Raw genomic sequence first — 20,715 nt, forward strand, 5'->3', positions numbered from 1 at the left:
AAAACATGTTAATTCAAAGACTAATGAATCAGTCTAAATGCAAACTTACAGTAACATCTCAGCCTCAGGTATAGAATGGTTCAGTGCTTAAAAAGCAGGAGGCTGCTCCTAGTTTAGAAATTATTCTAGGCCTAACATTGAAAAGATTCTGGCACAATGTGTCGGGAAGCCATTTTATGGTCAAAGGTTTGCTCTCCTTGCTAAGAAGCCATTTTGTAAAACAATTGTATCTGATATGTCCTGGCAGGGGAGATACCAGATCAAGGGTGGAGCTTTGAGTCATCAGAGTTCGTGGAGATCATCGCTGGATCATGATTGGACGTTGGAGGATCATTTGGTTGTGCTGAACTGTTCTTGGTGGATTTTCATGCTGGCTTTGGCCTAACACCATTTCAGGGACTAGCCAACCTCGGAGTTATGGCCTCAGCAGCCACCCGCAGCCCAAACCAGGGCATTCGCAATACAGTCAGAGTGACTGTGAAGAAGGTGGAGGATCATACACCTTTGATCGGACGGAGGTCATCAAGAAGGTTGTGCTGGAATGTTATGGGTTTGATGCAGTAGAAGTGTAAGGTGCTGGGCATTCGGTCCGGGGGGGCTGGGCTGTGTGCCAAGTCTTGGGAGGAGCGTCTCAGCAAAGTGAGGCAGAAACTGGGCAGATGGAAGCTACGGTCGCTCTCCATCTTGGGAAAAAACCTGGTCATCAGGTGTGAGGCACTCATTGCTGTTATATGTGGCACAGGTCTGGCCTATTCCCAGAACCTGTGCCGCTGCAGTCACCCGGGCCATCTTCCAATTTATATGGAGGTCAAAGATGGACCGGGTCCAAAGGGACTCGCTGTACAAAGATCTGGGCAACGGGGGAAAAAATACACCCAATGCCACCCTCACCCTGATGGCCACCTTTGTGTGTGGCTGCATCAAGCTGTGCGTGGATCCCCGGTACGCAAACACCAAGTGTCACTACGTACTGAGGTTCTACCTGTCCCCGATGTTGCGAAGGAAGAGCCTGGCCTCGCTGCCGCGGAATGCTCCGAATAGTTGGACCGTTCCATATCACCTGTCCTTCGTGGAGAAGTTTATGAAGAAAAACACCTTTGACCACAAGTCCATCAGGAAGTGGTCAGCACGTAGTGTCCTTGAGACCCTTTGGGAAAAGGAGAGGGCGGATCCTATCGAACAGTTCCTTGAGCAGACTGTCAAAGCCATTTGGCAGAATGCCTCATCGCCAGAACTTTCCAACAAGCACCAAGACATGGCTTGGCTGGTGGTGAGAAGGGCTCTGCCTGTGAGCTCCCTTATGCACGCCCGGACTCTCAGCCGCACCGCACGCTGCCCTCGAAGCGGCTGCTGGGGGGACGAGACTGTCACATACCTCCTTCTGGAACGTGCCTACGCAGAAGAAGTCTGGAGAGGAATGCAGTGGTGTTTGTCAAGGTTCGTCCCAAGCAGTGCCGCGACGTGAGATTCCGTGCTCTACGGTCTGTTCCCCGGGACGCACACCGAGACGAACATCAACTGTGCCTGGAGGATCATCAACTCGGTGAAGGACTCTCACTGGGCGGTCCGAAACCTGTTGATCTTCCAGGTGAAGGAGTTGACCCCGACTGAGTGTTGCAGACTGGCACATTCCAAGGTCCAGGACTACTTGTTGAGGGATGCGCTGAAGCTTGGGGCAGCTGCTGCTAAGGCGCGGTGGGGAAAGACCACCGTGTAACATCTGCCTGCCTAAGAAGAACAGGGGGCCCACGCAGTCATTTGGGCTCTGCTGACACTTCAGCTAAATATATGGATATATGATTGATAAACGTACAGAGCTGTATATAAAAATGATAAATTCTGATCTCTGTATGTAAATGTTTACGTATGTATGGCAAGACCAACTGTACAGACCATCAAATTATTTTATGAATAAAGTATATTTTTTGAAATTAAAAAAAAATGTGCAAGCTGGACAGAAAATCCTGCCAGGCCCCCAAAGCCTCCCAGCAAAGGGGAAAACGACAGCTGCATGAGGGAGGTACGGCCAGCTCTTCAGATGGTGAAGATGGGTGCAAGGAGGATCATCAGAAGAAGAGACAGAGTGCCATAGATGAAGAGGAGGGCATTTCCTCCCAACCAGGAAACAATGGACACCCCGAAGTCCACACTCCACCCAGTGAGAACCAGGGGGTACCCACTGCCCCACAGCTACAGCTACAGGTGACTGAGAGCCGTGATCCTCTGACAGTCCCACTGTCAGACACAGAACTGGACGGTGCAGACCCTTGCCTCGGCTCAATGACACCAGAGCAGGTAAATGACCCCAGTGAGGAGCTGGACAGCTACCTCAGCCCTGCGAGGGTCCAGCAGTTCGCGCTCACCACGGGGATGCAGATAGCCACCCCAGAGACAGGACAGTCAAATGGACAATGGTAACCCCATAAACTGGGGATTAAAGAAGGTCCCTTTGCTATCGTATAACAGGGGGCCCACTCAGTAGTTGGGTTCCGCTGAAGCCTCAGCTAAATACTAAGAGATTGGATGGTTAATAGACAGAACTGTAAATACGATAACTTAAATTCGATTAACTCAATCTGTTCTCTGTAATGTTAAGACATGCAATGTATATATATGAACACCATGACCAATTGTACAGGTACCAAAGATTTATTTCTATGAATAAAGTATATTTTGAAATAAAGAAAGATTCTCCCAGGACGAGGCTATCCCATTGCACTTCGGGTGTGCTGATGCCTGCAATGTCCCCAAATGTGGGATAAAAGAAAAGACGTATAAGCTGGATAGTAAATGTGCAGACTTCTATATAGGAAAAATAAATTTTGATGTCTCTATGTAAAGCAGAAAAGACGTATAAGCTGGATAGTAAATGTGCAGACTTCTATATAGGAAAAATAAATTTTGATGTCTCTATGTAAAGCAATGTAATGTGTGCACAAGAATGGCATGACCAATTGTATAGAGATCCAAATAATTTTATGAATAAAGTATATTTTTGAAATTTAAAAAAACGTGTACCTAGCTAAGGGGAAAACGACACCTGCATGAGGTGTATACAGGCAGCTCTTCAGATGGTGAGGACAGGTGTAAGGAGGATCGTCACCAGAGGAAGCCGCGGGGAAAAAGGAGGGTAGCACACCCCCCAAACAAGAAATGACAAATCCTCTAAGGGAGCGGGTAAAGACCACCCCCCACTCGGTGAGACCAGGAGGTAACCATCGCCCCACAGCTCCAGGTAACTGGAGGCAGCGATCCTCGGACAGCCCCACTGTCAGACAGAGAACGGGACTGTGCGAACCCTGGTCCCGACCTGAAGACAGCAGAGCAGGGAAATGCCTGCAGCGTGGAGTACGACAGCTACCTCAGCCCTGCAAGTGTCCAGCAGTTTGTGTTCACCATAGGAATGCAGATAGCTACCCCAGAGAGGCTGGACCAACAGGAAATGGCCTTCCTGGCCAACGTTAAAGCCGATGTCTTGTTTCTGCAGGAGTCTAGGATACTGCACATCAGCAGCTACAGGAGATGGTCGAGCTTGTGGGCCCATGGGCCGTCAGTTTGGTCGGGGGGCAACAATAGCCGTGCCTCCAGTCTAGGTATCCCCTTGCGAGGAGGCAACTTCACCATCTCAGAGGTTAAGGAGATGGTGGGCGGGCACCTACTCGTCACTGATGTCATGTATAGAAACCCTCCCCTGAGACTGATTAATGTGTCTGCCCCAGTGGGTAAGAGTGAACGGTTGGCCATGCTGCAGCAGCTTCCACTGTTGCTCGCTACGTCCAGGCCGGTCATTCTGGCCGGAGACTTCAACACTATCATTGATGCAGATGTACGATCCAGCGGGGGGTGACAGTAAACTGGACACCACATCCAGAGTCCTGATGGACACGGTCAAAGATGCCCAGCTGCACGACGTCTTCAGCACCCCTGCAGATGGAGCGTAGCATAGATACCCCTGGTCACAGGCAGACGGGTCTATACTCTCAAGGATAGATTACCTGTTTGTGTCCCGAACATTCACGGTCAGATCCACGAACGTCAAGCCGGTGTTCTTCTCTGACCACTGCCTCCTGCTGGCTGACTGTCACCTACAGGACGAGCAGCGGTCTGGCAATGGAACATGGAAGCAGAACACCAAGCTGTTGACACCGGGAAACATTGAGGAGCTCAAGAGGGATTACCCAGGGGACTGATGGGAAACAGGAAAAGGGAACATCAAGAGGTTCTTCATTCTCAAAGGTGTTCAGGAGGCGAGAGAGAGGCGGGGAAAACTGTCCCAACTCCAGGAAAGTATGCAGAACCTGCTCCTGCTGTCGACGATGGGGGTCGATGTCACAGAGGACCTCCAGGAGGTGAAGGGCCAGCAAGCCTCGCTCTTTGCCTCTGAGGCCTCCAAGATAATCTTCCGGTCCAGGGTCTGCTCCGTGGAGCAGGACGAGACGTGCTCATGTTTCTTCTTCCAGAAGGTGCACAAAGAGAGCTCCGTGCTCAGCAGCCTGAAAGAAGAAGATGGCTTGATAACATCATCTCAGGCTGGCGTCATGAGGATCAGCAAATCCTTCTATGCCAGTTATTATGACTCGAAGCCAATGGACAGCGCGGCCTCCCAGTCATTCCTGTCCTCTAATATGGGGGTCTTAGACGACAGAACATGGGAGAGGCTGGACCAGCTGCTATCTCTGGACGAGCTGACTAAGGCCCTCGAGTCCTTCGAAAATAATAAAACTCCCGGAAGCAATGGCTTACCAGTCGAGCTCTATTCTGCTCTGTGGGACGTGATTGGCCAGGACCTGCTGGAGGTGTGTGTCAGTATGCTTCGGACAGGTACCATGAGTGAATCCATGAGGAATGGCATCATCACCCTCATCTACAAGCGGAAGGAGGAGAGGGATGAAATCAGAAACTGGAGGCCAAACTCACTATTAAATGCAGATTACAAAATCTTGGCAAAGGTCATCGCCAACCAGGTCAGGTCTGCTCTGGGATCGGTGATCCACCCTGACCAAACCTGTGCTGTACCGGGCAGGAAGATTGCTGAGAGTCTCGCACTCCTCAGGGATACGATCACCTACATGCAGGACAGGGGGCTGGACGCCTGCCTCATCAGCCTGGACCAGGAGAAAGCCTTTGACAGGATATCACATACATATATGAGAGATGTCTCCAAAATGGGTTTTGGGGAGGGAATCTGCAATTGGATCAGCCTGCTCGACATCAATATTGTCAGTGCAGTCTCAATCAATGGGTGGGAATCAGATAGCTTCCCAGTCAGATCTGGAGTCAGGCAGGGCTGTCCTCTCTCTCCTACCTTGTTTATGTGTTGCATAGAGCCATTTGCCAAGTCCACCAGGAAGGATGCGAGCCTGAGAGAGGTGACTATTCCTGGCAGCGGGGCCTGCAGGTTAAGGCCTCCCTGTACATGGATGATGTCGCCATTTTCTGCTCGGATCCGCTGTCCGTGCGCAGACTCATGTGCATATGTGACCAGTTCTAACGGGCCTCGGGGGGGCCAAGGTCAACCGAGGCAAGTGCGAGGTCATGCTCTTTGGGAACTGGGCCGATCAATCCTTCATCCCCTTCACCGTCAGGACTGACCACCTGAAGGTGCTGGGTATTTGGTTCGGAGGGGTTGGGGCATGCACCAAGTCTTGGGGGGAGCATATCAGGAAAGTGAGGCAGAAACTGGGCAGATGGAAGCAACGGTCGCTCTCCATCACGGGAAAAAAATCTGGTCATCAGGTGTGAGACACTGTCAGTGTTGTTTTATGTGGCACAGATCTGGCCTATTCCCAGAACCTGTGCTGTCGCTGTCACCCAGACCATCTTCCATTTTATATGGAGATCAAAGATGGACCGGGTACAAAGGGACTCTATGTATAAAGATCTGGGCAATAGGGGAGAAAACACACCCAATGCCACCCTCACCCTGATGGCCACCTTTGTGTGTGGCTGCATAAAGCTGTGCGTGGATGCCCGGTACGCAAACACCAAGTGTCACTGCGTACCGAGGTTCTACCTTTCCCTGGCGTTGCGAAGGATGGGTCTGGCCTCGCTGCCACAGAACGCTCCAAGTAGTTGGACCGTTCTGTATCACCTGTCCTTCATGGAGAAATTTATGAAGAAAAAACATTTGACCACAAGTCCATCAGGAAGTGGTCAGCACGTAGTGTCCTTGAGACCCTTTGGGAAAAGGAGAGAGCGGATCCTGTCGAGTGGTTCCCTGGGCAGACTGTCAAAGTCATTTGGCAGACTGCCTCATCGCCAGATCTTTCCAACAAGCACCAAGACATGGCTTGGCTGGTGGTGAGAAGGGCTCTGCCTGTGAGATCCTTTATGTACACCCGGCCTCTCTGTCGCACCGCACGCTGCCCTCAAAGTGGCTGCGGAGGAGATGAGACTGCCACACACCTCCTTCTGGAATGTGGCTATGCAAAGGAAGGCTGGAGACGAATACAGTGGTGTTTGTCAAGGTTTGTCCTGAGCAGCTCCGTGACGTGGGACTCCGTGCTCTACAGTCTGTTCCATGGGACACACATCGAGATGATCATCAACTGAACCTGGAGGATCATCAACTCGGTGAAAGACGCTCGTTGGTCTGTCCGAAACCTGTTGATCTTCCAGCTGAAGGAGCTGACCCCGACTGAGTGTTGCGGACAGGCACATTCCAAGGTCCAGCTCTACGTGTTGAGGGATGCGCTGAAGTTTGGGGCAGCTGTCGCCAAGGTGTGGTGGGGAAAGACCACTGCGTAATGTCTGCCTGCCAACGAAGAACAGGGGGCCCATGCAGTAAGTGGGCTCCGCTGACGCCTCAGCTAAATATATGGATGTTAAACGTACAGACCTGTATATACGAATGATTAATTCCGATCTCTGTATGTAAAGGAATGCAAGGTGCGCCTATGAATGGCACCACCAATTGTACAGATCATCAAAATATTTTTATGAATAAAGTATATTTTTGAAATTTAAAAAATTGTATCTGATATGAGCTGTGCAAGATTATCTTATGCACTCTCCAATTAGCTCAGACTGGTAACTCTTTATGATGGGAGTTTATCTCGCTAGCAGGTGCCTAACTAGGCTGGGTATGTTTTTCCCACCTGGTGAATGGCTTAGGGCCTGTAGGAGTGATTAGTCAAGCGTACACAGACCTGTCAATTAACTTTTCTTCCTTACAAATTATTGTCTGTCACTGTTATCTGTCTAATTAAGAGCATGCAATTGTTTTGTAAATTTTTGTATAAAGGAAGCCACTTTGTATCAGTACATCAGAGTAGCCTGCTGGGGCACTTAAAGAGCTGGTACCCTACTCTCCTATGTTATTAGAACGTAGTTAGTTTCGCTTGTAGGTATCGGTGTTATGCTGTAACAGTGATGCTACTGGTAAATAAAGGGGATGACTAAAATTAAACTAATCTGTCTATATGAAGTTTTTTATTCCAGACTTCCAAAGAGTACGATCTCTGGGACGAACCGAGAGAGGCTTACAGGTCTGAGTCCATAAGGGATTCCCTGGGCCATCTCAAATCTGTACTTTACAGATGAATGCATCGGTGCTGCATCTTGCACCCGGGTTGAACTGAAGCAGGTCATAGACTTTGCCAACAATTTCTACCCTGCCCTTTAATTCACTAATCTCGGACATCTCCCTCCCCTTCTTTGACCTCTCCATTTCCAACTCTGGCGACAGCTTATGGACTTACATTTACTACAAACCCACAGACTCCTATTACTATGTGGACTACATCTCCTCCCCCACTCCATTTCCTGCAAAAACTCCATCCGGTTTTTCCAATTCCTCTGTCTCCATTGCATTTGCTTTGATGAAGAAACATTCCACTCCCAAGCATTCCAGATGTCTACCTATTTTAAACAATGTGCTCTCCCCCTCTGTCATCCAGACAGCCCTCCTTCGCACCTCCTCCATTCCTCTCTCCATTGCTCTGAACTGCGCCCCATCCAAACATAATGAAGACAGGGACTACCCCCCTTTACTTGTCCTCACTTTCCACCCCACTAGTCTACACATCTAATCTATCATCCACAAAAATTCTGCCAGGTCCAACTGGGATCCAACCACCAAGAACATCTTGCTCTCCTCACTCATGTTTGCTGTCCGTAAGGACCGATCCCTTTGCCACTCTTTGGTTCGCACCAAACTCTTCCCACCAAACTCCCCTCCCCCGCCCCCCCCCGCTCCCACTCCCCCGCCCACTCCTCCCTGCGCCACCCCTGCCCTGCACCCCCTGACCCCATCCCTTCGCCCCTCCTCCCCACGCGAACCCCGCCCCACACCATCCCCCCCACTACCCTCTCCAGCAATCACAAAGCATGCAAAACCTGCCGGCACACTGCCCCTCTCACCTCCATCCAGGGCCCTAAACTGTCCTTCCCTGTGAGACAGAGGTTCACCTACCTCTCTTCCTATTGGCCGACCATTTCAGTTGGGCCAATAAGGGCAAGCCTGATCTCCCGGTCGCAGCCCGTTTCAATGGCCCTTCCCATTCCCTCTCTGACAGTCTATCCTCGGTCTCCTCCATTGCCACTGTGAATCAGACTGCAAACTGGCAGAACAAGACCTCATTTTCCACCTGGGCAGCCTACAGCTCGGAGGACTCAACATTGAGTTCTCCAGTTTCAAATACCTTTCCACCTATCCCCTAACTCCCTTTCCAGACCTGCCTCTTCCCTTCCATCCCTTTGACTGGCCCCTCCTTCCTGTGACCAACTGGATTCATGGTATTCAATTCAGAGAAGTGTGAGGTTACTTCCTCAAAACCCTCCTCCAAGGCACACAATAACCACTGCTGGGTTCCTGACCTGTAATTCAGTCAGTGTCAGGATCAGGACACTGGATTATCCAGGACATATGTTGCAGAAGTTACAAGGTAGCAGCTTTTAAGACTTTAGAACTAAGTTGTCAGTCCTTGGTGTCCAGTCACTACCTCTGCAAATAAACATGTTAGTAGCTGTAAGTGAATGCAAGTATTATTTTACTTAACCTGTTTGTGCTTCACAAAATGGTATTTTTTGAAATGGTAGGAAAGTAATGAATCTCAATTTTGTGAGAATGCCCAGTCATCTGATTTCTTGAAGACTGTTGTGATGTTTTCTTTCAGCATTAGTTCATGCTCCACAATGCCTTTGAACCTACAAACTCACTTATAGAATAGTTGTTAGGACACAAGTGATATTCACTTCAAACTTGGCTGATTATATCATGATTATATCATGAAAAACTTGATTAATGTAGCACATTACTAACATAATGAATGCTAAGATGTGAGTGCCAAAGATGCGTGTCAGATGCCAGACAAATTTGGAGGTGTCTTTCTGTAAGAGCCAGCCAGAGGCCACAGAATGGTCATGGCATGTAGTATTCTATATAGTATTGTATCGCTTTTGGATCTGCAGAAGGAACAAATTCAAATGCATAAATTTTTTTGTCTGGAAGTTTGAAATGTGACTAGGAGGAAAATGAGGAACAAGAAGGCAATTAAAATAATGCACCCCTCGCTGTTCACATTTTTGTCTGGGATACCTTTGTTAATGTAAGGTTCATTGAGGTAATTAGTGGGTCGATGTCACAAGCAGAGGTACAGTCACACTTTCCATTCCCAATACCACTGAGAAAAAGCAATCCTGCAAACAACCAATAAACTCTTTGAACATGTCCCTATCAACTGATGACTTCTTCTAAATATTTAGATTAAAAGTTGACTTTCTATACATCCGACAAGAATGGATGAGATGAGAATGTAGTGCCAAATAATAATGACAGGATTTCACCGTCAGTGGTGAAGCAATGCCAATCATCATTACCCCAAAGAAAGTTGTGTAAATCTTGTGATTCATGTAACATGGACTTTTCCTTTCTTAATATCATGCTGACAACACCTTCACTCTCAAAGAATTCACCTTCAATCTCACTGAAAATATGGTCTGTCTGTTTGGAACATCCATCAATAAAAAGACTCAATGATTCTCCTTTTAATTAAATGCTCTCAACAATGGTTTGGAAATGGTTGAGCCAGAAGTTCTTGATGAGGATTACTATCAGGATAGACATAAGGTTGCATAAGGGTGAGAGTGAATGGCACTGCTCAATGATTAATGGATGATGTGAGGAAGTATATTGAAAGAGACAGATCAAGGTGCATGCAAGACAGGTGGATGTGAGGAATAACATGATGGAGTAGGCTTGATGATTCAGAATGAGAGGGTTGGATGATGTATATAGCAGAATATAGGTGAAAACACAACTGTACTCACCTTTCCTGACCAGGTTAGGTTATTAACTCATTTCGTGCCCAACAGTGAACATAGTGAAACTATGGTCCTGCTGTTGAACGTTTGGGAAACCCCAACCATACCTTCTTCATTTCTACCACAAGTTTTCTCCTCTTACTACTGGGAATAGAGTGCTTGTCCAGTTATTCTCAGACTGTACTACCACAAAATGGGAGGTGTCAATGAATTGGGATGCAATCTTTGAACATTTAGAATTCATTCTAGAACTTGCTCCCCCTTGTCAACTCCGAATTCTTCAAATTGCACATTTGGCTTGGTTATTTAAATAATGATGTCAAGATTGTGATAAACAGATTCTCATTACTGTATTTTGGTCAGAAAACTCTCACACAAGTAAAATGATTTGGCTAACGTTAAAAAAAAGTCACTGATGGACATGCTAAACACACCTCTAGATTCCTCATATAACATCTGACAATTTTCTCTCTGATATTTGTTTATCTACATTAACATCAGAGATAATACCTCCATGATATCAAATCTTGTAAAATTTGGTAGGAACTTATATGTCTGATTTTATTCCTCATAGGTAGACTGTAAATTTTAACCTGTGTTTAAGATGTATTTTAAGTTTTTGTAACAAATGTAAACTTAGAAAAGACAGCTACACACATGGATTTTTACCTTCCAATATGTGCGAATTGATGTTTACAAACTTAATCCTGTTGTGTAGATAACGATGGTTGAGTTTGAAGAGACACGACATGAAATTATTTTTCTCTCCAGAATTACTGGCAATCCACTTGTATACTTTATCAAATTGCAAATCAAATTCAGGATTATCCTTTAAAAGAAAATGCAACATTAACAGTGAGGGAAATGAAACAGTTACACTGCTCAAAATATTCAACTGACAACAATTTTCAATCACAATGAAAATGCACTACTAGTGTTTTCTTGGCAGTTCATATGCACCATCAGATTTACGGTCCCATCCTAGTACTTGCCAAAGAAGATTCTGAACAACTATTACTGTGTCCCATTCATCGCATGCTATGATACTGGATCACCACTGACTGCTGTTTTCTGTTGCACCCCATCCTACTCGAGCTGAAATGATTAATTCAACATCTGCATGATTTAATTCCCTCACCCCATGTTTCAATCACTACAATATAGTGTCCAACTTGCTTCTTCAGTTTCTTGGCCAGCATCTTGTGAAACCAGCCAGGCTGCAGGCTATTTTATATCTGGTAACTTTTAATAATTCATTAATGATCTCATGATGAAGAACTCTCTCAGGAGGAATGATCATAACAAAGTAATTTTCTTTCATTTTGAGGGCGAGAAACTTAGATTTGACCTCAATGTTTTCAACTAAGATAATATTGGTTAAATTAACTGGAAAAATAGATTTGAAGGTAAAACAGTAAATACATAGTGGCAGATATTTAAGAAATTATTTCCTAATTACTACAGATATTTTGTTGTGAGAAACAAAGATCCTACGAGAAGGATGAACCATCCATGGATGTCTAAGTAAGTTAACTATGATTTGAAACTGACAAAAAAAAGGGCATACGATGCAGTGAAGTGATACTGATAGGCAAGAAGATTCAGAACACCTTTGAAACTCGATGACGAAAGAAATAATAAAGATGAATAAAACAGATTTACTATAAACTGTAAAAAGTAGTTGCATTCTCTTTTCTGTAGGAACAGAATAGCTACAGTAAAGTATGGCCACCTACTGGATGAGAGGATGGATGAAATAAACATTAACAAGGAAATAAAGATCAGAGAATGGCAGGATGGCAGGAAAAATATGAACAATCAAGGCCAGATGTTACAATGATTTATAAAAAAGACAAAATTAAAGACTCTCTATCTGAATACACTTGGAATACATAAAGTAAATAAATAGACATCAATAAATATGATCTGATAGCCATTACTGCAGCAATATGTACAATTGTTCCTCTTATTTCGGTTGTTCATATGAATGACATTGTTAATTGCTAGAAAACTAAAGATAGCTCAAATACATTGATGATGGCCCAAAGACTCTTGTTCTGAGGAATCGGTTGAGCATTTCATTATTGACCACTACAAATGCAGGGAAAATTCTAACTAGAAAGATTTTAAATCAGCATTAATGACAGATAGCATTACTACTGGAATTCTTGATGAAATTTTGTTAAGATTTCTTATGGTCCAGAGAAGATATAAGTTTTAAGAAAGCTATTCAAGTTGTGTTGAAGGCAGAAACCAAAAAGAGTGTCAGACAGATCCTGAGAGGAGAACAGGACAGGAACAGAACCTATTCACTTTACAAGTTAAGTATATTCTGAAATGGCACATGAGAAGCCAACATGGAGAATAAGCCAAATAACAGATGCTCAGAGTCAGTGCCAGCAATCTGGGACATTAAGCTTCACTGGTATTGACAATGACCAGCCAAGGCAAAAGAATGGTATATGTATAAACTGCTAGATCACTTCCAGAAGATGTGCAATATTAAAATGCAGTTTCAGAACAGCTGCATTATTGGTCATGAGACATGTAGAGAAGTTCATACAATACACCACCCACCATGAGAAAAGGTATCAACATTAAACAAGATTTTTGCATTAGAAAAGATACCAGCAACATTCGTAGGAGAAATTATTGTTTTGCACAAAGGTTATGATTCAATTGACTCAACTTTCGCAGAGCTTATTCATATTAGTGGACATGCTGTCAATTTTAAGCTTGATATAATAACAACTGTCACGATCCTTCTGGTCTGGTACCATGGGTGAGGAAACTGAAGTTACAGCCTTCAAAGCTGAAACTGCACAGTCCAGTGGATTAACTCATAAGATTAAAGGTACGCTACAAGTGACACTAACACCGTACAAGATGGGAAAATGTGCATGTGGTCCACAATCAATATACCTTATTTTTGAGCCACATGCATGTTTTGACCTCAATTTTCTTAAAAGGGCAGAAGGAATCCCACTGGTTCAAGATAATTCTGTCTATGTAATTGTCCCTATGACAGTGCAATTGAGAAAGTATGGCTAGGCCAGAATTAGCCTCAGAATTCAGAACCTTCAGTCAAATAACTACCATTGGTTATTGTCAAAGCTCAACATCAATAACATCAAGTGGAGTGAGGTAACAGTGAGCATGTATAGGATGTAAACATTAGTGGTAACACAAAAAAACTTATTGAAAACCACAAAACGTAATACCTCTTTATATTTAGTTATTGCATTCTATGCTGATTTATGATAATGAGCCACTAAACAACAAAATAATTTCTCCTTCTACCTTGTCTGCATCCTTTCCATCAACAAGTATCAGATCCTCGAATGACCACCAAGCCACTTGTTTGTACACATCACCTTTATCAGCTTTTTTAAATTTCACTAGGGAAGCTTGATATGGACGATCAGTTGACACTGCATGAGGAAATAAATGCAGAAGCATTAATTTGTGAATTATCTTGCCTCTAGAAAGAAACAAATTCAGTTGTGTTTGATTGGCTTCAGCCCGTTCAAATTTAATTTGAACAGAAACCATGTCAAAGATAAAAGCAAAGGGTGAAAAGTGAGTGGGTCAGTTCAAATTTACATTTTCTCACATTACGAAATGTATAAGTAGATTATTTGATCAGCTGAATAAGTAGATTGATATCGGAATACTGGGTTAGGTTTTCTGCTCATTCATGTCAATGATTGAAAAACCATCCATTCAGTGCAAACACTTCACTTTCAGTAGATTGGAGCTTGGTCATAATTAATCCCCAATAGACAAAAAAATCAGGAAAAAATCAGGTAAACTTGTCAATTGCAACCCAACACATCAGCACATTTATATTTAAAACTACGAGTCAGTATGGGTTGGATTTTTCAAGTGAGGCTTGGGAACCTGACTCCACAGGGTAATGACATGACAAGCACATCATGTCATTTAATAGGACAAATTAATGGCCAGAGGTAATACTTGCTGAACAATTGAGAGTGGGGAAGCTGCCTTTGAAGCTATTGAATCAACAAGGGGCCATCCATCATGAAGGAGTTGCAATATCTAATTCCAGGAAGGGAAGAAAAACTCAGAACTTTTTATAAAGCTTTCAAAGAAATATCTTGGATGTAGAAACATGCCAACAATTGGAACATTGCAAAATTGCAGGCAGGTCTGTCTCTCTTTTGTCATCCAGCTTTCTAAAATCCAGTTCAGAGTGTTCTGCAGGCATCCACATGCAAGGAATTGGGTTAAAATCTGCTACTGCTTTGTAGGTTTCCTATGGGTAGCGAGTTCAGTAATAGGGAGGGGACAGCTACTGATTCTGAGCTTAGTGCTGTTTTTTTAAATAAGCAATCCTTGTGGGTAGAGAAGCCTATTGCTTCTTTCAATCAATATTTACATTTCTCCTCTCCCATCAGTTGTGTGTGTCGAACATTTCCCTCCCATCAGCTTGCTAACCACACTGCAACCATTCCTGTCTTCTGATGCTGTGGACTTACACCAAATCTCTAGCTGCACTATTCTACCACTATTTTCCTACATACCTATAAGTCAGACTGTCAATTTGGCTAGCTACCAGATAAGAAATATTCCCAAAAAATAAAATGCTATGTCTTAGATCAGCTAGGCTGGAGGCAAAGCTGTTTCTCTTTTGAATTCCACATTCCTATCTCCTCCCAATAACCGTTGACTACCTTGCCTAGTAAGAATTTGTCTGGCTTTGCCTTAAAATTATTCAATTACCCCGCTTCCACTAGCTTCATAGCAGGAGTGCTCCAAAGTTGTACAATCCTCAGAGAAGAGTAAGATACAAGTTCCAAGGAAAAAAGTAGATGAAAACGATCATGTATTTTAGATAGAATCTGCCAGGATGAGTGACAAATGTGTTTTCCACTATAAATTACACTTATGATAATCAAATTGGAACAAACTAACATGAGAAAGTTAAATGGTGTACACAGATAATGATTAAAATACCACAGCTAGGATATGGATTTGCAGTTACATTCTTTTACAGTGTCGCACCACTTTGGAGTTCATGACAGATTAGCAACTGAGAAGTAAAGCTGAGAACTATCTTCAGGAGTAAACTTCAAAGTAACACAATTCACAATACATTTATACTGAATATTGCTTATACATGGCAATCATACATGAATCAGGATCTCACAAAGTTAATTTTTTTCATTATATTTAAGTGTTTTTAAAAAGTTGTATTTAAAAAATAAATAAATCCAAACGACAGGCAAGAATTAATCTACCGTTGTGCATTCATATCTAGGAGAAAGTGAGGACTGCAGATGCTGGAGATCAGAGCTGAAAATGTGTTGCTGGAAAAGCGCAGCAGGTCAGGCAGCATCGAAGTAGCAGGTGAATCGACATTTCGGGCATGAGCCCTTCTTCAGGAATGAGGAGAGTGTGCCAAGCAGGCTAAGATAAAAAGTAGGGAGGAGGGACTTGAGGGAGGGGCGTTAGAAATGTGATAGGTGGAAGGAGGTTAAGGTGAGGGCGATAGGCCAGAGTGGAGGTGGGGGCAGAGAGGTCAGGAAGAAGATTGCAGGTTAGGAAGGTGGTGCTGAGTTCGAGGGTTGGGACTGAGACAAGGTGGGGGGAGGGGAAATGAGGAAACTGGAGAAATCTGAGTTCATCCCTTGTGGTTGGAGGGTTCCTAGGCAGAAGATGAGGCTCTCTTCCTCCAGCCATCGTGGTTGCTATGGTCTGGCGATGGAGGAGTCCAAGGACCTGCATGTCCTTGGTGGAGTTAAAGTGTTGGGCTACGGGGTGGTTGGGTTGGTTGGTCCGGGTGTGCCAGAGGTGTTCTCTGAAACGTTCCGCAAGTAGGCGGCCTGTCTCCCCAATATAGAGGAGGCCACATCGGGTGCAGCGGATGCAGTAAATGATGTGTGTGGAGGTGAAGGTGAATTTGTGGCGGATATGGAAGGATCCCTTAGGGCCTTGGAAGGAATTAAAGGGGGAGGTCTGTGCGCAAGTTTTGCATTTCTGGTGGTTGCAAGGGAAGGTGCCGGGAGGTTGGGTTGGTGGGGGGTGTGGAGTTGACAAGGGAGTCACGGAGAGAGTGGTCTTTTCGGAACGCTGAAAGGGGAGGGGAGGGAAATATATCCTTGGTGGTGGGGTCCGTTTGGAGGTGACGGAAATGACGACGGATGATATGATGTATATGGTGGTTGGTGGGGTGGTAGGTGAGGACCAGTGGGATTCTGTCCTGGTGGCGATTGGAGGGGCAGGGCTCCAGGGCGGAGGAGCGGGAAGTGGAGGAGATGCGGTGGAGAGCATTGTCGATCACGTCTGGGGGGAAATTTTGGTCTTTGAAGAAGGAGGCCATCTGGGTTGTTCAGTATTGGAACTGGTCCTCCTGGGAGCAGATGCGGCAGAGACGAAGGAATTGGGAATATGGGATGGCGTTTTTACAGGGGGCAGGGTGGGAGGAGGTGTAGTCTAGGTAGCTGTGGGAGTCGGGTCGGTTTATAGTAAATATCCGTGTTGATTCGGTCGCCCGAGATAGAAATGGAGAGGTCTAGGAAGGGGAGGGAGGAGTCTGAGACGGTCCAGGTAAATTTGAAGTCGGGGTGGAAGGTGTTGGTAAAGTGGATGAACTGTTCAACCTCCTCGTGGGAGCACAAGGCAGCGCCGATACAGTCATCAATGTAATGGAGGAAAAGGTGGGGGGGTGGTGCCAGTGTAGCTGCGGAAGATGGACTGTTCCACATATCCTACGAAGAGGCAGGCATAGCTGGGGCCCATGCGGGTGCCCATGGCTACTCCTTTGGTTTGGAGGAAGTGGGAGGATTGGAAAGAGAAGTTGTTCAGAGTGAGGACCAGTTCAGTCAGTCGAAGAAGGGTGTCAGTGGAAGGGTACTGGTTGGTACAGCGGGAAAGGAAGAAGCGGAGAGCTTTGAGTCCTTCGTGATGGGGGATGGAGGTGTACAGGGACTGGATGTCCATGGTGAAGATAAGGCGTGAGGGACCGGTGAAGCGAAGATCATGGAGGAGGTGGAGGGAGTGGGCGGTGTCCTGAACATAGGTGGGGAGTTCTTGGTCTAAGGGGGACAGGACCGTGTCGAGGTATGCAGAAATGAGTTCGGTGGGGCAGGAGCAGGCTGAGACAATGGGTCAGCTGGGGCAGTCAGGTTTGTGGATTTTGGGCAGGAGGTAGAAACGGGCGGTGCGGGGTTGTGGGACTATGAGGTTGGAGGCAGTGGATGGGAGATCCCCTGAAATGATGAGGTTATGGATGGTCTGGGGGATGATGGTTTGATGGTGGGAGGTGGGGTCATGGTCAAGGGGGCAGTAGGAGGAGGTGTCTGCGAGCTGGCGTTTAGCCTCAGCGGTGTAAAGGTCGGTGCGCCAAACTACTACTGCGCCTCCCTTGTCTGCTGGTTTGATAGTGAGGTTGGGGTTGGAATGGAGGGAGTGGAGGGCTGCAAGTTCCGAGAGTGAGAGGTTGGAGTGGGTGAGAGGAGTGGAGAGGTTGAGGCGGTTAATGTCGCGGCGGTAGTTGGCTATGAAGAGATCGAGGGCAGATAAGAGGCCAGCACGGGGTGTCCAGGTGGATGGGGTGTGTTGGGGGTGGGAGAAGGGGTCGTCAGAGGGTGGGCGAGAATTCTGGTTGAAGAAGTAGGCGCGGAGGCGAAGGCGGCGGAAGAATTGTTCGATGTCTCGCTGGCAGCTGGAAAGAGCATGAAAATGGTCAGAAATCTAACTTCAGGCACAGCAGATAAGAGACAACTATGAGAAGTGGGGGGCAGTCAGTGTTGTACTTAATTCATGGAGTAGACAAAATAAGGTATGTGAGCTTGTAGCACAAATTTATATTGGCAGGTATGATGTTGTAGGTATCACAGAATCATTGCTGCAAGAGTATCAGGGCAGATCCAGGATCTAAATATCCAAGGATAAATATCCCATCGAAAGGACAGGCAGATAGGCAGAGGGAATCATGGTTGTCTTGTCAGTAAGAAATTAAGCTAAATTGATAGCAAGAAGTGATATGGAACCAAAAGGCATAGAATCTGTGTGAGTAAAGTTGACAAACCACAAAAGAAAATAGACTCTGATGGGAGTTGGAGTCGAGGGTTTGATGCTGGAAAAGCACAGCAGGTCAGGCAGCATCCGAGGAGCAGAAGAGTTGACATTTTGGGCATAAACCCTTCATCAGGAAGGGCTTATACCCGAAATGCCGATTCTCCTGCTCCTCAGATGCTGCCTGACTTGCTGTGCTTTTCCAACACCACACTCTCAACTTTGATCTCCAGCATCTGCTGTCCTCGCTTTCTCTTCAGATGGGAGTTATGCACTGGCCTACTAACAGTAGTCAGAATGTGGGGAAGAAAATAATACAGGAGACAGGAAAAGCATTTCTAATAAAAAGCACTATTATGATAATCATGAAGGACTTCAATATGCAGCTGTACAGGTCATTGGTCAGATGACTTTTTAAATACAGGGTTCAATTCTGGGCTCCTTACTATAGGAAGGATGTTGTAAAACATGAAAGGGTTCAGAAAAGATTTACAAGGATGTTGTCACGATTGGAGGATTTGAGATATAGGGAGAGGCTGAACAGATTAGGGCTATTTTCCCTGGAGTGTCGGAGGCTGAGGGCTGAAAATATAGAGATTTATATATTTATGGATAGGGTGAATAGATAAGGTCTTTTCTCCAGGGTAGAGGGTCCAAAACTAGGGGGCATTTGTTTAAGGTGAGAGGGTAAGATTTAAAAGGGATCTAAGGAGAAACTTTTTCATGCAGAAGGTGATGCATGTATGGAATGAGCTGCCAGAGGAACTGGTGGAGGCTGGTATGATTACAACATTTAAAAGGCATTTGGATGGGCACATAAATAGGAAGGGTTTGGAACGATATGGACTAAATAGGACTAGATCAGTTTAGGATATCTGGTCGGCATGGACGAGTTGGACTGAAAGGTCTGTTTCTGTGCTGTATAACTCTATGACTATATGAGACGGTTATTTTGGGGCGACTTGTGATAGATCCCACTAGGGAAGAGGCAATTATGAATTTAGTAATGTGTAATGAGGCAGACCTGATTGAGGAGCTTAATGCGAAGGAACCCTGAGGGGGTAGTGACCATAATATTATTGAGTTCATAGAATTCCCCCTGCAGTTTCAGAGGGAGAAGCTGGAATCAAATTTAAGTGTTATAATTGAGAAAAGATAATTATAAAGACATGAGGGAGGAGCTGGCCAGTGTTGACTGGAAGGGGAACCTTTCAGGGAAGGAGGAGGAGCAGCAATGGCAGGAATTTCAGGGGAGAATTTGGAAGGCACAATAGAAATACATCCAAAGGAAGAAGAAACATACAAAGAGAAGGAGGAGGCAACAATGGCTGACAAGGGAAGTTAGGGATAGCATAACAGCAAAAGAAAAAGCAGACAATGTGGTGAAAATTAGTGTGAAGTCAGAGGATTGAGAAGTCTTTAAAAACCAGCAGAGGATAACTAAAAGAGCAATAATGGGGGAAGAAGTTGAAACATGAGGATAAGCTTGCTAGTAATATTAAAGACGATTACAAGAGTTTATTTTAAATATTAAAAGGTAAGAGAGGTTTTTAGATGGTTGGAGAAGGGAACAAAGAAATAGTGGATGAACTGAATTGGTTATTTGCAGCAGTTTTCACAGGGGAAGGCACCAGCAGCATACCAGAACTTCAAGAGAGCCAGGGGCAGAGGTGAGTGTAGTGGCTACCACTAAGAAGGTACTGGGAAAGTTGAAAAGTCTAAAGGTGGATAAATCACCTGGACCAAATGGATTACACCCCAGGGATCATTGGATTTAGGGAGAGTCCCAGAGGACTGTAAAATGGCTAATCTAATGCTCCTAGTTAAGAAAGACAGGAGGCAGAAGGCAGGAAACTGCAGACCAGTTATCCTGACTTCAGTCATTGGTACGATTTTAGAGTCCAATATGAAGGATAAGGTTGTGGAATACTTGAAAGTGCATGATAAAACCAGACTGAGATTGTAAAACTTTGTTAAGGGAGGGGGAGTCATGACAGATAAATCAGTTAGAATTCTTTGAGGAGGTAACAAGCAAATGGAGAGCCAGTAGGTATGATCCATTTGGATTTCCAGAAGGCCTTTGACAAGGTGCCACGTTGGAGGCTGTTATACATAGGATAAGAGGTCTTGGTGTCAAGAGTAAGGTATTGGCATGGATAGAGGATTGACTGACTAGCAGAAAGCAGAGTGAGGATAAAGAATTTTTTTTCAGGATGGCAGCTGATGACGAGTGGAATTCCATTGTTGCTAAGTTTTCAAATGATGTAAAGATAGATGGAGGGATATGTAGTGTTGAGGAGGTGGGGTGGCTACAGAAGGACTTGGACTGGCTTAAGAGAGTGAGCAAAGAAATGGCAGATGGAATAAAATATGGGAGAGCGTGATATTATGCACTTTGGTACGATGAAAAGA

The 20,715-nt window shown here is 45.2% G+C and overlaps 1 protein-coding gene across 3 annotated transcripts in view; it reads right to left on the reverse strand.

Annotated features, from left to right (window-relative positions):
* Window positions 1-20,715, reverse strand: part of LOC122557209 (exocyst complex component 1-like) — a 112,737-nt gene that overhangs the window by 84,334 nt on the left and 7,688 nt on the right. For all 3 annotated transcript variants that reach the window (XR_015758662.1, XM_087992060.1, XM_043704651.2), the window contains exons 2-3: window positions 13,564-13,694; window positions 10,933-11,092 (exon numbers count right to left, since the gene is read on the reverse strand). Coding sequence is in view for 2 of the 3 variants with exons in the window: in XM_087992060.1 (XP_087848186.1) it covers window positions 10,933-11,092; window positions 13,564-13,694 (291 nt within the window). In the remaining variant the exon portion in view is untranslated. The remainder of the gene's footprint in view (window positions 1-10,932; window positions 11,093-13,563; window positions 13,695-20,715) is intronic.

This window comes from Chiloscyllium plagiosum, unplaced genomic scaffold (assembly GCF_037043375.1).
Source record: "Chiloscyllium plagiosum isolate Xiang-an unplaced genomic scaffold, Cpla_swu_hap1 HiC_scaffold_11, whole genome shotgun sequence".
Taxonomy (NCBI): domain Eukaryota; kingdom Metazoa; phylum Chordata; class Chondrichthyes; order Orectolobiformes; family Hemiscylliidae; genus Chiloscyllium; species Chiloscyllium plagiosum.